Source organism: Orcinus orca, chromosome 19 (genome assembly GCF_937001465.1).
Source record: "Orcinus orca chromosome 19, mOrcOrc1.1, whole genome shotgun sequence".
NCBI lineage: Eukaryota > Metazoa > Chordata > Mammalia > Artiodactyla > Delphinidae > Orcinus > Orcinus orca.
In genome coordinates this window covers 34,173,912-34,189,557 of record NC_064577.1, presented here as the reverse complement: position 1 = coordinate 34,189,557, position 15,646 = coordinate 34,173,912, and the positions used below count along the sequence as shown (strand labels likewise).

Sequence of the window (15,646 nt, the reverse complement as noted above, 5' to 3'; positions counted from 1 at the left end):
CTTTAAGCCAATTAATTAATTTTGGCAATGCCACACGTCTACAACACACACATTTACAGATACGTACAAACACGCAGACGCAAACAGAGACCCCAGTTCCCATTCCAGAGTTTCAACCATGAATCAGGTACAATAATGTAAAACACGTAAGTTACAAAAGATGTTGGATTCAAATTGGGTTTCTTGCAGATGGAACAAATCAAGGTCACCTGTTTAGATGGCTAAATCCTTTTTACTAATATTTATGGAAAAGACATTTAAGATTTGTATTGCCCTTAAAAAAAAAAAAAAAAAAAAAGATTTGTATTGCCCTTGACAAATCAGGTTCCAAATTACCTATCCCTCTTTTGTTTTTTCCTTTGGATAAGAGTTACCTTCCTGAGGGACTTCCCTGGTGGTCTAGTGGTAAAATATCTGCCTTCCAATGCAGCGGAAACAGGTTCAATCCCTGGTCGGGGAACTAAGATCTCACGTGATGTGGGGCAACTAAGCCCACGTGCCACAACTAGAGGGAGAAAACCCGCGTGCCACAACTAGAGAGAGGGAAGCCCGCGCCACAACTAAGAGCCTGCACACCGCAACCAGATCCCGCCTGCCCCAATGAAGATCCCACGTGCCGCAACTAAAACCCAACGCGGCCAAAAATAAATTAAATTAAATTAATATTCAAAAAAAAAAGTTACCTTTCTGAAATTTGCATTAAAGAAGATGGCCTGCATAAGAGCTCCTGGAGAAGACTGGGTAGAACATTTCTATCTCAAAGGCAGAGGAGGAAAAATGCAAGTTGTCCTAGGAGGATTTTCTTTCTTCCCTTAAAGCCAGATTTTTTTTTTTACTTACAGCCTCTTAAAATAAATAGGGGAGATTATGGGAGTGGTAAAAGGATTGGTGGGCCTAGGGCTGTTTCTGGAGCCACACCTTTGGTCCTGTAAACACTAGATTTCTAAAACAAGGACAGCTGTTTTTAATTCCTCAGATAATTGGGTGGCCACCTTAATGATATCAAAGTACCGACATACTCATCCACCTCTGTCGGAATGTTTTTCTTTCCTTCATTTAGCTTAGAGGAGAAGGCCAAAAAAAATTTTTTTTTTCTATCAGGCTCTGAATATCAGCTATGGTCACAGGCTTAGACAGATCTGTGGCCTCCCATCTTGGTAATCCATTTACAAAACCTTTTGAGGATCTTCCCTGGGTTTAAGAAATTCTTTAACTATGGCCCTCAGTTCAACCTTTGACCCCAAGAGGCTCACCTATAACCTCAGGTGGTCCCATTTCTAAAGATAACCATTTAGGGACTTCCCTGGTGGCACAGTGGTTAAGAATCTGCCTGCCAATGCAGGGGACATGCGTTTGAGCCCTGGTCTGGGAAGATCCCACATGCCGTGGAGCAACCTAACCTCGTGTGCCACAACTACTGAGCCTGCACTCTAGAGCCTGCGAGCCACAACTACTGAGCCCGTGTGTCACAACTACTGAGCCCGTGTGCCACAACTACTGAAGCCTGTGCGCCTAGAGCCCGTGCTCCGCAACAAGAGAAGCCACTGCAGTGAGAAGCCCACGCACCGCGACAGAGTAGTCCCAGCTCGCCACAACTAGAGAAAGCCCGTGCCCAGCAACGAAGACCCAATGCAGCCAAAAAATAAATAAATGAATAAAAATTAAAAAAAGGAGGATAGAGTAGTAGTTATGGCAGTTTTATAGTCTTTTATTGTAGGTACCTTTTATATGATCAATCTTTCATTAGCCTTCTACAACAAATCCTTCAATGAGGCTATTTTGGAATTTTGAAGGCTTTTGGGGCTTTTGCATACCAATTAAAATAGGTACAACAGTTTAAGATGAGAGCTTTCCAATTTAGGAGTCCTTCCAATTCAAAGGATCCAAGAAGCTAGCCCTACAAATATTTAGGAGTCTTTCCAATTCAAAGGATCCAAGAAGATAGCCCTACAAATAATTTCTGCTGCTAATCCAATTTTAGAAAAAAGAAAAGCTCTTATCACTCTTGTTTCCAGTAGACCCTGTGGGCAGGGTTCCAGGAGACTGACTGACATGGTAAGAAATTACCCTCTGCTGGCTTCTTCTGACTGTTCACGGAAAAATCAGTTTGGAATGCCAAAAAAGAATCCCAGCTGGGTCATTTCAGGGCAGGATTTCCTTTGATTCCCAGTTAGGTAAGCACTTGCAAGCATCAGCTCTATATAAACCCAGCTGGTATCCCCCTAGGTGGCTGTCCATTCAGGAGCTGTTTGACCTTTGAAGCACAATTTCCCATTATCAATTTGGTTGCCTAATTCAGAGAAAATATATGATCTGAACAACTTTCTGAGGACAGTATGGTTGTGGGTGCTGCTTCTGAGTCTAGCTCTCCAAGGAATTACGCTAGGGTCGGTTCAGCTCTTTTACATGTCTTGGTTTCTCCCTCTGACAATCTAAAACCGCTGTGGGTGCTTAGAGCACTAGGTGATCAGCCTTTATCTCCTGCGTCCCTGGAAGGGCAGCATTTACTTAATTGTTGTAGTGGGATCTGCTGTAGTACTGCTACACATCTGAAAAATTGATCCTCAGACACTTCCACTAGGTTCTCAGTCACCTGAGGACACCTTGTGGCCAGAAGGAGCAGGTGTTCCTTGTTCTTGGGGCTGAGCAAGCTGTCTCTTGTTTCACTGGGCAAACCATTTGCTCAGACCATATATCAACTTGTTTCTTTGTTTTGTTCATTTTTAATTTAAGCTAAATTTAACGAAACTCCAGCCACCTATGTTTCCCGGGGCCTCCTGCCTAGATCCCCCTAGGACCCTGACAAGGAAATGCACTGGTGCCCCTTAAGACTCCAAGTCTTAAGTACAAAAAAGCTTGAAAAAAAATTTGTAGGATCATCACTTAAATAATAAGATCTGGATATCAGGAGAACTCACTGGAACACCTGAAGAGTTCCAAGAAGCAGATGGGGCTCAAAGGGCTAGTACCAAGCACCAGTTTAGGGTAGACCCCAGGTATCCTCTGGTGGGTGTCTCTGATATCCTGCCAACTACGCCATGCATGTTGACGAAAAAATTAATCAATAGTTGGTCTAAGAAAGGAATGGAAATTTTTATTTGCACCAACCTGAGGATTATAACCTGGGAGACAGTCTTTCAGAAAGCTCTGAAAACTGTCAGAGGTCAAAGTACAATTATATACGTTTTTGAGACAAAAGGATATACATCAGATGACATATTGACAGTTTCTACAATCCAGGTCTGCTCCTCCAAAACAAAACTGGGTCATCGTGACCCCTTAAACATTAGGAAGGAAGGTTATCTCCTGAGGAGTTATCAAGTGCTAAGCAGGTCATCCTGACGGTTTACAAAATTAAGAAGGAATGTTGTCTCCTAAGGAGGTCTGGTCAATGCAGATGCACAATACACACTAAAGGGGAGCCAGGAGGCCCGTAAGGGCAGAAAACCTTTTTACATTTAAGTTTTTCTTGTCTTGCCATAAAACATGAATTTTATTTCATCACCCCTGTGCACATACGTACACACATTTTGTCTTTGCATAGTTGAGATAATACTTCATACCTAATTTCATATTCTACACGTTTTTACTTTACATTCTTAGTGTGATAACTTGGGGAAAACTATGTCTGTGTTTTAGCCCTGAGTCCAGCGGAGACAAGAGTGTGTGAGTGGCTGCCACTCGGCAGACCCAGGGCCAGCAGGCCATGCGTGGAGCCAGCTGCTGAACGGTTCAGGGGGCTCCTGCTTGCCCACCCTTTGGGCAGCGGCGGGGCCTGGGCGCTGAGCTGGAGGCAGTGGTGGTGCGGGAGGAGTGGAGGGAGGTTGGAGGCCCCGCTCCACAGAGCAAGTGGGCGAGGCCAGTGGGCGAGGGGAGGGTCCGAGCAGGGCCCAGTCCAGCCGTCTCTGTGAGTCCTGGGTCTGCACCGGTAGGTAGTCCTTTCTCCCCCAGCGTGAGAGAGTTTCTCTTATCCGCACCTTTTACCTGAGCATAACTGTGGAAGTGCTTTGCTTTAAGCCCCCCTGACCCTCTTTCACAGGCATCGACTACAAGACCACCACCATCCTGCTGGACGGCCGGCGGGTGAAGCTGCAGCTCTGGTGAGTCAGGGGTTCTGCCCGGCCCCTGAGCACAGGGCGGGTCTGTCCAGGCCCTCAGGGGCTCTGGTACCACCTGTGGGAATATCCACTGCTTCTGCCCCAGCCTGACCTAGTGCCCCCCGAGGAAGATGAGATCTGTGTGGGCCTTGGAGTCTGTCCAGAGCATGTGGACGTGCTTCTGCTTCTGCCTCTCTAGTGCCCAGAGGGGCTGTGTGTCCTGACCAAGATCAACAGGACGGAGGGTGGAGGGTAGGAGGGCAAGGGGTCAGGGTGTCGCCTAGCTCTGGCCTGGGTCTCTTTCTTGGTCCCCACTCCAGGCAGCCCTGGCTCTGAGACTCTGGTCACACCCCTGCCCCTCCAGTTCCGGGGGTGGGGGACTAGGGTTTTCCTGCTGTGACTAATCCCTGAGTTGCCCCCAACCCATGTGGTTTTCCTGACCACTGTTACTAGCCCCTGTGTCATCCCCTCTCCTGGACCACCTGCATGGTCACTTGCATGGTTCCCTTCTCCCGCCTGACCATGCCAGATCTCTCCCCAAGCCACAAGCGTCTGCAGTGGCCTGGAGCCCCTTCTCCCACCCCCATCTGCCCCTAATCAGGAGCAGTCAGCCCCCAAGTCTGGGCCAGGAAACCTCTTTCCACGATGTCCCCTCAATGACCCTGTCCCTTCCCACTGCTGACTCTCAAGTCTCTTTTCCCTTCCTCCCTCCCCGGGGACCTCCTGAGGGCTCCCCTCTCAACCCAAACTTGTATGGGACTCAGAAAGCTGTTGTAACAGCTGCTCCTTTTTCCTTGGCATCTAAAACGAAGCCCCCTTGCCTGGTCCTGGTGGTCCATCTTAGTAAATTCCCCCACACAGGGCAGAGTCAATCCCAGAAGTGCTATTCTTCTTTATCCTCGTTAATGCACCCCCGGGGCACTTCCTTGTATTGATGAACATAGGGATGCATCCACAGGGCTGACTTCATGTGACCTTTTATTTTTATTTATTTTTTTGGCTGTGCCACACGGCTTGTGGGATCTTAGTTCCCTGACCAGGGACTGAAGCCACCACGCCCTTGGCAATGAAAGCCAGGAGTCCTAACCACTGGACTGGCCAGGGGATTCCCATGATCTTTTAGACTTAATTGGAAGTGGAGTGACCCCACCAAATCCTTTGGCCTATTTCTCCCCCAGTGTAGACTCACATTCCTTACTACACAGCTTTATCTCCAAATTAAACAACTTTTTAAAAACTTAAATTAGACTTATTGAAATGTCAGAATTATTATGTTGAAACCCATCGCTATTTTCTCTAGTTGACTTTTTAAATAATTAGAAAAGAGAATGAGCCCAAAAGGACATCCCAATGTCCAGATCTCTCCAGGGATAATGTGCCCAATGTCTTGTTGGGGGCTCGGACTTTCTGTGGGATGGCCACCAACTGACAATTGTAAAATGCATTTGCTCTGGCTCCCGAGTTCAAAAACCTTGTCGTCGGGAAGCAGTGATTTCTTCTTACAGACTTCCAACATCTTTTCCAGGGATACGTCGGGTCAGGGAAGATTTTGTACCATATTCCGCTCCTACTCTCGGGGCGCACAGGTAACACCCCTGAACCGGGAGGTCAAGTTGACTTTGTTTTTCCTTTTTGTTTTTAATTAATTAATTTATTTTGGCTGCTCTGGCTCTTAGTTGCAGCACGCGGGCTTCTTAGATGTGGCATGCAGGCTTCTTAGTTGCAGCATGCGGACTCTTAGTTGAGGCATGCATGTGGGATCTAGTTCCCTGACCAGGGATCGAACCCGGGGCCCTGCATTGGGAGCACGGAGTTTTACCCACTGGACCACCAGGGAAGTCCCTCAAAGTGACTTTGAATAATGACTTTTGGAATGTTCTTTAATGGATACTTGGAGGACAAGGCAATTAGCTCACATACAAATTGATGCCAGAGTCTAAAAAGTGTGCCCTGGACTGTTTGGTGGCTCCCAAGCCCTCTGCATCAGGGATGTGTGTGTGCATGTGTTACATTTGTATGTACGTGTGCACGAGCAGTGTGTAGGCACGTGCATCTACACGTGTGTACATAAATATGCAGGCATGTGGGCTGTGTGTGCACCGTGTTCATGTGCGTGTGTGTCCGTACGTATGTGAGAGCCCTCCGTCCAGGTGGGTGGGCTCTGAAGTACCCCCGCATTCCGTGTCCCTGGACCAGCTCGTGAATGTGGGGAATTGAATTCCAGTCCCCAGCTCACATTCACATTTGATGGTTTATCAATGAGCTTATGAAATATCACTGGAAGTGATCATATAACTGCTACATTTGGCAGACAAATCGAAATAATACGTTTTGTGTTAACATAAGTAAAATGGCTATTTAGCTGGTTGTGAGTGTGTGCCTGAGTGGCTTGCATTGCCACAAGTGACTGTGCCTCCCCCAGGGTGTGATCCTGGTCTACGACATCGCAAACCGCTGGTCCTTTGATGGCATCGACCGGTGGATTAAGGAGATCAATGAGGTATGACATGGCCAGGGCTCCGTCCATGTGGCCCTGTGAGGGGAGGCGGGCTGGGGCGGCCAGGGCACGAGGCTCCAGCCACAGGGAGGAGGACGCGTCATGTCCCAGCACAGGATCAGGCCCTGCATGCAGTCAGGTAGGTTGACAGGTGGTGACCAGGCTGCTGCCTGCTGGCACCCTGACCGGCCCAACTGCCAGTGGAGACGTGGAGTGGTCAGTCCCACCCACTGAGTGAGTGTCCTGGCGCGGCCGTAACAACTCACCACAAACTGTGTGGCTGAAAACAACAGAAACGTATTCTCTCAGTTTTGGAGGTCAGAGTCCAAAAGCAAGGTGTCGGCAGGGCCGCGATCCCTCCAAACACTCGAGGGAGGATCCTTCCCGTCTCCTGCAGTTTTCGGTGTTGCCGACAGGCCCTGGTCCTTGGCCTGTGGACGTGTCTCTCTGTCTCTGCTCCGCCATCACGTGGCCTCCTCCCTGTGTGTCCTATGTCCCCTCCACTTCTTATAAGGACACAGTGACTGGATTTAGGGTCCACCCCAAGATCCCATCTTAATTAATTGCATCTGCACAGACCCTCTTTCCAAAAAAAGACACATTCTGAGGTTCTGAGTGGACACCATTCACCCCGGACACCCATGGTACCAACAACAAAGCCTGCACGTGACCCACTTTCCTTGCCCTTCTGTCACCCTTTAGCACGCCCCGGGGGTCCCTAAAATCCTGGTGGGGAACCGCCTGCACCTGGCTTTCAAGCGGCAGGTCCCCACGGAACAGGCCCAGGCCTATGCGGAGCGCCTGGGTGTGACATTCTTCGAGGTCAGCCCGCTGTGCAATTTCAACGTCACTGAGTCCTTTATGGAGCTGGCCAGGATTGTGCTGCTGCGGCATGGGATGGACCGGCTCTGGAGGCCAAGCAAGGGTAGGTGTCCATCCAGTCCACCCTGCAGCCCCGCCAGTGCTCAGCCTCCCAGGACCCATTCCCGGGCCACTGTCTCCATTCTCCTAAATCAGGGCTTCTGCCGCTTGGCACTAGTGCCATTTGGGATGGAGTGTCCTCTGGTGGGGGCACCGTGTGTGCTGTGGGTGAGCTGCATCCCTGGTCTCCCTGCCCCCATTTGTGAAAACCACAAATGTCTCCAGACTTTGCCGAATGTCCTGGGGAGTCAAAATCGCCCCCAGTTGAGAAGCACTGTTATGAATGTTATTTGTTAGGACCCTGATTCCAAAAGGAGCCAAAGCCCTGGGTCGTGTTTCTTCTGTCTGATCTTCCAGGGGTTGAGGGGTGTCCCGACTGCATCAGGGGTGAGATGCCGTTCCTCCTCCCAGCAGGCCCCTGGAAGCCCCTCTCTATCTGAGCAGGGACCCTGACTCACAGAACGAACGATGTAGGTGAAACATAAATGACAGCATTTGCTTTTCTGGTGTGTTCTCCAATACATCTTGATAAAGCTGATAACACGTTTTTGGTGTCAGCTACTCAGTTGGGGAAGCACGTCTCCTGAAGCCCTTGGTCTCCGACCCCAAAAGTTGGTCACGTTAGGCCTGAGGAGACCTCATTGGCCATCGCTGGGCAGTCCACTCACCTCTCAGACCTAGAGGGAGAGATGGTGGGGGGTCTCAAGTTTGGGGACAAACTGGATTTAAGGTGATGAAAGCAGGACCATCCATCTCCAATCACTGCACGTGGGCACAGGGTGGGACATCTTGCCCCAGAGTCCCAGAGAGGAGGGCGGACAGGTGTGTGGCTGGCCCTGCGTTGGCCCCGTGCCCAGGACAACACAAATGAAATAGGTTTTCTTTTCTTTCCCAAGTACTGAGCTTGCAGGACCTGTGCTGCCGGGCAGTGGTGTCCTGCACGCCCGTGCACCTGGTGGACAGGCTGCCACTGCCCACGGCCCTCAGGAGCCACCTCAAGTCCTTCTCGATGGCCAGCGGCCTGAATGCCAGGGTGATGCACGGCCGCCCCTGTTCCCTCGCCACCAGCTCCGGCCACAAGAGGACCAGCCTCCGAAAAGCGAAGGCCGCCCACCTTCCCCAGAGCCCCCCCAAACGCTGCACCAGAAACAGCTGCAAAGTCTCCTGAGGAGGGCGCGAGGCAGAGGAGTGGCACAGGTGGGAGGCAGGAGGCCGCTCTGGATGCAGACACCCGCCAATGTCACGGTGACCACGCGGCCCTGAGCAATGAAACTGCGGCCGGTACCCTGCATACCTGACATGTCTGCGTGGACAGGCGTGGGGCTCTTGTTTCAGACGTGTGTTTATAAAGGGACGACCTTCTCTTGGTAACATGGAATTCTGAATGCTACTTAGATCATGATTGCAGTGCAATTTTTTTCTTAAAATAAGTGCTTTTTATAAGAATGGTGACATGTGTGCGATGAGTATAAATTCTAGAGAATGAAAAGCAAGGATGGAGAGAGAAATTAGAGTCTTTGACGTTACGCAGGGCCTTTTTGTAAACCTTTTTAATGTCAAAGCACTAATTTATAAAATGCCACAGATAAGTTAGAGATTAGGCACAACAGATCTGTCCAGCTTGTGTATGAAACGGATTTGATCGAGTTTTTGCTATGTTATTTACTACGTTTTGGGATTAATAAGTGATTTATATGCATATTTTTCTGTAAATCTACAGTTTTTTGTACAAGATGTTCCATGAGTTATGAAGCTAAGGGAAGAAAATGCCAAAGATATCTCTAGTTACAGCAAACATACCACAGCACGGTTACACCAGGTCCAGATCGGCAAGAAAATGTCACTCCAAGCCTGAAGTTTCAGCTAAGAGTGAAGTGAACACTGTTGTTTAAGAAAATGTTTCTCAACAATAAAAAGTATACTTCCTTCTCGGTAGAATTGTTGGCTGCTTCTTTCCAATTTTCCATTGGAAAGAATGGAAAGTTATACTTCCATTCAATGGAGAAGTGGTGTTATTTCCATTGCCCTTTTTTTTTTTTCTTTTGTTGCGGAACGCGGGCCTCTCACAGTTGTGGCCTCTCCTGTTGCAGAGCACAGGCTCCAGACGCACAGGCTGAGCGGCCATGGCTCATGGGCCCAGCCGCTCTGCGGCATGTGGGATCTTCCCGGACCGGGGCACGAACCCGTGTCCCCTGCATCAGCAGGCAGACTCTCAACCACTGTGCCACCAGGGAAGCCCTATTGCCCTTTATTCCCTTTGCTTTATATCACCTGTTTCAGGCACCACAATCAGTGCTAGTGCCTGGTGTTGGCAACAAGGCTGTGTCCCTGTGCCATTGATTGAAAGGATGCCTTTTCCTGAAAAGAACACAGAGACAGACAGTGGGGAATGAAGAACCAGCCGTCCAGCGGGTGCCTGTCTGCGGAAATAGTGGGCGGTACTCTGGCCCCAGTGGACATGTTGTCACCTCCCTGCATGAGCATAAAGATCAGAGCTGACTCAGCTAAGACTCTGGGCAGGGTCTCCTTCCTGGTTCTACCACTAGATTCTCTGTGGCAGCTGGAGGTTGCAACAACGGATTAAAAAAAAAAAAACTTGAAAACATACAGATGTCCTCGGTTTCTGTTATTTACAGATTTTTAGAAATTTAAAGGACCCTAGAATTGGGAGCAACACTTTTATTCAGAGACGGTGGAGCCGAGGCCCCGAAAGGAGGAATGTGCTCGGCCATGGCTGGTCACCCAGCCCCCTGGGCACAACAGGGACAGATGTGCACAGGGGAGCAGGCGAGGGCATAGCAGGTAAGCCTTGAGGGGACGGTCCCTCTGCAAGGGGCTGCGGGCCTGGGAGGACTTGCTGCCGGGCCATCACACCCTTCTCTCTGCTAGGCAGTGGATGAGAGAGGAGAGTGAAGGGCTGACCTGCTGACCACGAAGCCTGATGGCTGCGGTGGGGTGTCACTTCCCCGACTGCCACAAACAGAAACGAGGAGGGGTCCACCCTGGATGCGAGCCCCTCTCCCCTGCCCCTTGAAGGGCGCATGGAAGTAGAAGGTGCAGGTTTCCAAGGTCGGTGGAGGTGGGGAGGCTGGGGACGGACACCCGGTCACAAGCCTAAATTTGGTCCCTTTTCGTTGTTTAATTGAAGGACAGCTGGGGCCACCAGAAGCTGGAAGAGGCAGGAGGGGGCCCCCCAAGAGCCCTGCCCACACCTGGATTCAGACTCTGGCCTCCAGAACTGTGAGAGGCACATTAATGTTGTTTCAAGCCCTCCAGTTTGTGGCAATTTGTTATGGCCACCCCAGGGCTCACACAGCAAGGAAATAAGTTATGCTTCACAGTAGAAAGTACTATTAAAGTGACATTTCTGTGAAATGAAAACAAACCCTAATACAGAACATATTAAGTACAAATATGCATGTTTTGGTGGTGAGCATACCGAAATCAAAACTGAAATGTAAACTGAACCTTGGAGAAACTGCTCTCAAACTTCGCCATTTTCTTCCATGGCCTCACTGCTGGCAAAATCCACCCCAAGTATAAACAAGAAGACCAGATTGTGTCCCAGCTGCTTGTAATTCTCTTTTCAAGCATCTAGATTCAAAATATACTATGTACAATTATGTCTTCAATTGCCCTGTGAAAATTACTGCAATGCAGAATAGTTTCCTAGACTGAGAGCTTACAACTTTGATGAGGAATGATCCAGGCACATATTGAATCTGGAAAAAATGTCAATTATGAGCTTGATAATATTTGTTTCGCCAAAGAGATGGAGATGGAGATGCTTCCCTTTGCGGGAGAATTGCGTCATCAAAGTAAATGTGGATTTGAAAAGCAAGTCTGAAGCTGCATGTATTGGGGAACTGGGGGGAGTGGGCTGAGCTGTCATGGGGGCAGGGGATGCACCCCGACCCGCCAGGAGGGCAGGACCCTGTGTTCACTGTGTTCACTCCCCGCTCCCTACACACCCTTGGGCCTCGCTTCCCTTGGGGCACCGACCTCCACTGGGTGTGTCATCAATATGGTGACCTAGTGAATGAGGATGACAAAGCCTCAGAACAGGGCAGCTGTTGATATAGATGCTTCTGCCTGGCAGTGGGCAGATGGATCAATGGTAGGTAATGGGAGCCACTTCTCCATACAGGCAGTGGGTGCCCAACATGGTTCCCTACCCTGGCAAGGGTCAGACTGGCCCTGCCACTCCTCACCTCTGACCCTTGATCCCCGACCCTCATTCCTCAACCAGCCTGAACTCGGGGTCAGGGTCTGGCTCCATCTGTTCTGGCTTCAGTGGAATACTTGGGTCTGTGCTCTCCTTCTTCAGATCTCTGGAGTCTCACATACCTTTCTTCTCAAAAAAGGCTGGCTCCTGCCAATCAAGTTTTGGCTTTTATTCCTACCTTCTCTTCCCTGCCTCAGTCTAGAACTCAACTGTGGAATACTGCTTCTTTCACTCTACTTTCCCACGATAACAGTGGAACCAGCCCAGGTACAGAGGCCTCTGAGTCACTGTGCAGAGGAAGACAGAGGCAACAAGGAAGAGTTCCAAAGTCTACCTTGCCCCAACGTAGTTGCTGTTGCTCCAGCCTTTACCCCTCCTAGGTGAGGCAGCCCAGAAGTGCTTTCACTGTCGTCAGCCAAAGACCACCAGGAACTCAGTTGACTCACTGCAATGAGGGAGACCTCCTATGGTCAAGAACCGGGGACATTTCTGTAGGAGGATGTTGGAAGGGACTCAGACTAGCACTTGTGGTAGGAGAGCACATTGCTGTGTTCGATGCTTTCAGGGAGCAGCGGTGATTCCGGGATCGCTGTCTTAGTAACTCCTATCTAGAAGGTGTGAAGACTGAGCAAGGTTAAAGCTGTTGCTGGTAAAAGCAGCAGCCGCTCAGGCACCAGCATGCGGTCTGGCCTTTGCTGGCTCGGATGCTGCCCCATTCTGGACTGTGTTCATGCAGGGTCTTGCCTTTATGCTGCCCCTATCAGCCTGAGGGGCCTCGTCCAGGGAGCTTTCATATCCGACCCTGCCCGCTGTGGCCAGGCTGTGTGTGCCAGAATCTCCGGTGCTCTTTCTGTGCCTGATGAGATGACAGGAGGACGGCTGTCTAGCCCAGGAGTGGACTTGGCACTCGGGTCTAGAATATGCCTGTCTGCCACGTCAGAGACTAACTTTCTACTTCTGCTGGAGGACAGTGCCTTGTGCGGCTCAAAGCTGGTCAGCATTGTCTGCTGGTTTCCTGATTCCTTGCTGCAAAATTTTATCGTTGCTCTGTGGGCCACTTTAGAAATGGGGGTAATGGATGGTAGCTTTTTAAAGGTTCTCTGATTGTTTTACTAGTTAAACACTGTATCATACGAAACAACCTTACCTCTTGCAGATGAAAGGCGAGACCAGAGGGCCCTCTGGGCGGGGACCCTAGGGCCAGCCGCTCCTGCCTCCATGGCCACTGTGTTGGAATAGGACCATGGGCCGGCTCCGCGGTGCTGGGAAGCCCAGAGCCTTACTTGATGATGTGTTGTGTCCCAGGGACTATGTGTCCTGGGCGGAGGTGGTGGTAGGCAGGGCTCTGTGATCTGGAGGACTCTGTGTGTGGGGGAGCTTGGTGTCTTGGGGAGCTCTGTGTCCCTGAAGACGGTTCTGTGTGTCCTGGGGGGGCTTCTGTGTCTTGGGGATTCTGTGTCCTGGGGGCAGCTGTCTGTGGGTACCTCTGGGCCGTGGGGGGTCTGTGTCCCTGTGGGGCGTCTCTCTCTGAGGAGATGGAGGGTAGGGGGTGGGAGGGTCTATACGTTCATATACAGTCGACCCTTGAACAACGCAGGGATTAAGGGCGCCCGCCCTCCACGCAGTCGAAAATCCGCGTGTAATTTATAGTCGGCCCTCCTATCCTCGGTATCTGCGGTTCTGCATCTGTGGATCTAACCAACCAGGGTAGTGTAGCCCTGAGGCATTTACTATCGAAAAAAATCCTCGTGTAAGTGGCCCTGAGTTGCTCAAGGGTCACCTGTACTTCCATTTCCTCACTTCCACTCATTTTGCTATTTTCGCGTACATTTTACTAGCATACCTGTTAAAAACTCCATAATGCATTGTTATTTTTACTGAGATACTTATCTTTTTATCAACTAAAAATAGAAGTCTCTTATGCTTACCTTAATCTACATGATTTCCGGGGGACTCGAGTTACTGTGGGGGACTGGGTTCTGCGTGCTCCTGAGGGTCACGGGGCAAGGCTGTCACTGTTTTGTTTTTTAATTTATTTATTTACTCATTTATTTTTGGCTGCGTTGGATCCTTGTTGCTGCGCTTGGGCTTTCTCCAGTTGTAGTGAGCGGGGGCTACTCTTCATTGCCGTGCGCAGGCTTTTCATTACGGTGGCTTCTCTTGTTGCGAAGCACGGACTCTAGGCGCGTGGGCTTCCCTAGTTGTGGCTCACGGGCTCTAGAGCGCAGGCTCAGTAGTTGTGGCACACGGGCTTAGTTGCTCCGCGGCATGTGGGATCTTCCCGGACCAGGGCTGGCACCCGTGTCCCCTGCATTGGCAGGCGGATTCCCAACCACTGCGCCACCAGGGAAGTCCCTGGGCTGTCCCTTTGAATCGCCGCCCCCTGGAGGGCTCGTTGGCACTGGGGGTCTCCTCCCGCCTGGGACAGGTGGTTCCCGCCCCCAGATGCGCCCTCCACAGATGCGGCCCCTCCCCTCAGACCAGGCCCCGCTCCCGAACCGACCAGACCAGCCCTCTTCGGGCAGGCCCCGCCCCCCATAGACGTGACGCTCTCGGAGCTCCTTCCCCGCCCGGCAGGCCCCGGGTGGATGTGCTCGGCGCTCCGCGGCTCTCTGGCTGCGCGCGCAGGCGGTGGGCCTTTCGCTTCCGGCCGCGGCGGCCTCGGAGCTGGCCAGAGGGACCCCGGCGGCCTGCCTCCCCGAGCGGCATGCGGCGCTGAGGCGCGGTGGACCCCGCTGCGCCATGAACCTCCTGCCCTGCAACCCGCACGGCAACGGGCTGCTCTACGCCGGCTTCAACCAGGACCACGGTGAGGGAAGCCCGTCGACTGCCCCGGCCCTCCCGACGCCGCTGCCCCTTCGAGCGGGGTCCCGCCCTCGGCGCCCTGCGGCAGCGTCCGTACCGCGTCCAGGCCGCTCGTCCCCTCCTCCCCGGGCGCCTGTTCCCCTCCCCACGGCGTTCCCTCTCCTTCGCCCGGCGTCCCTCCCCTCCCCCCCGGCCGCCCCACCTCCCAGCCGCTCGCCCACCGCCCCGACGCCCACCCCTCACCCCGGTCGGACGGTGACGGGATTTTCCGGGCGGCGTCGGTTCTTTCCTGTCGCTTTAGGGTCCCCAGCGGCCGGGACGGGGTCGCGCTGAGGTGACCCAGGCTCAGGACCTCGTCCGCGAAGGTCCTCGTCTTTTCTGTTGATTTTCATAGGAAAAAAATCGCCGGACTCACAGTTTATTCTTTTGTTGGGTGGAAACCGGATCGTCCAGCACGGCTTTGGGGAAATGGCATTTTTCGCGTTTCCGAGTCCGGCGGGCTGGGGGGCTGCGCCCCACTCTCACCCGGGGAGGGGGACCCGCGTCGGTTCCGAGTGTTCGCTTTGGAAGCCGGCTTGAAGAGAATCCAGAAGCGGGAACTGCAGGACCCGTATCTGTGGAGCTTGTTTGGTGTAGAGTTAAATAGGCCGGGCGGAGGTGGCCCCGCTGTGTCAGTGCGTGGGCACTTGGGCTTGTGGGGTTATGGCTCCAAGGTCCTGACTGTGGGGCCCCGGGAGAGTTAAGTGTGTCTGGGAACCGAGGCGAGGCAAGGGTTTTCCTTCGGGGAGGAGCCCTTGAGGGCAGGAAGTGTTCTTGGAGGGGTGGAGGTGGACGTGGGGAAGAACGTGGGATGGGGGCGGCTGGGCTGGGGACCGCAGGTGGTGTGGCCGCACGTTGGGGTGCCCTTTTGGGGCCACATGTTGGGCATCCAGCAGTATGTGGCAGAACATTTGGGGTTTTGATTTCCATAGGAGGGCCAGTAGGTTTTTCAGTAGGTTCTGATAATAATTGAGAACTCTTTAAAGAGTTAACCGTCTTACAACTCCTTAAGAAATGTGTTTTCAATGGAAAGAGGTGACTGGCTGATAGTAGGGGAGGGGA

At 51.7% G+C, this 15,646-nt stretch overlaps 2 protein-coding genes across 9 annotated transcripts in view; both read left to right on the top strand.

The window, feature by feature from the left end:
* Positions 1 to 9,453, top strand: part of RAB40B (RAB40B, member RAS oncogene family) — a 28,197-nt gene extending 18,744 nt beyond the window's left edge. Inside the window, exons 2-6 of one of the 2 annotated variants that reach the window (XM_004275607.3) lie at positions 4,040 to 4,100; positions 5,623 to 5,683; positions 6,520 to 6,597; positions 7,297 to 7,519; positions 8,412 to 9,453. In XM_004275607.3, coding sequence (XP_004275655.1) covers positions 4,040 to 4,100; positions 5,623 to 5,683; positions 6,520 to 6,597; positions 7,297 to 7,519; positions 8,412 to 8,683 — 695 coding nt within the window. In that variant the 3' untranslated portion in view covers positions 8,684 to 9,453. The remainder of the gene's footprint in view (positions 1 to 4,039; positions 4,101 to 5,622; positions 5,684 to 6,519; positions 6,598 to 7,296; positions 7,520 to 8,411) is intronic. The other variant, XM_033438827.2, reaches the window with a different exon arrangement.
* Positions 9,454 to 14,313: 4,860 nt separating this feature from the next.
* WDR45B (WD repeat domain 45B) overlaps positions 14,314 to 15,646 on the top strand; it is a 40,570-nt gene continuing 39,237 nt past the window's right edge. Inside the window, exon 1 of one of the 7 annotated variants that reach the window (XM_033438824.2) lies at positions 14,314 to 14,549. In XM_033438824.2, coding sequence (XP_033294715.1) covers positions 14,483 to 14,549 — 67 coding nt within the window. In that variant the 5' untranslated portion in view covers positions 14,314 to 14,482. The remainder of the gene's footprint in view (positions 14,550 to 15,646) is intronic. The other 6 variants (XM_033438823.2, XM_033438822.2, XM_033438826.2 and 3 more) reach the window with 6 other exon arrangements.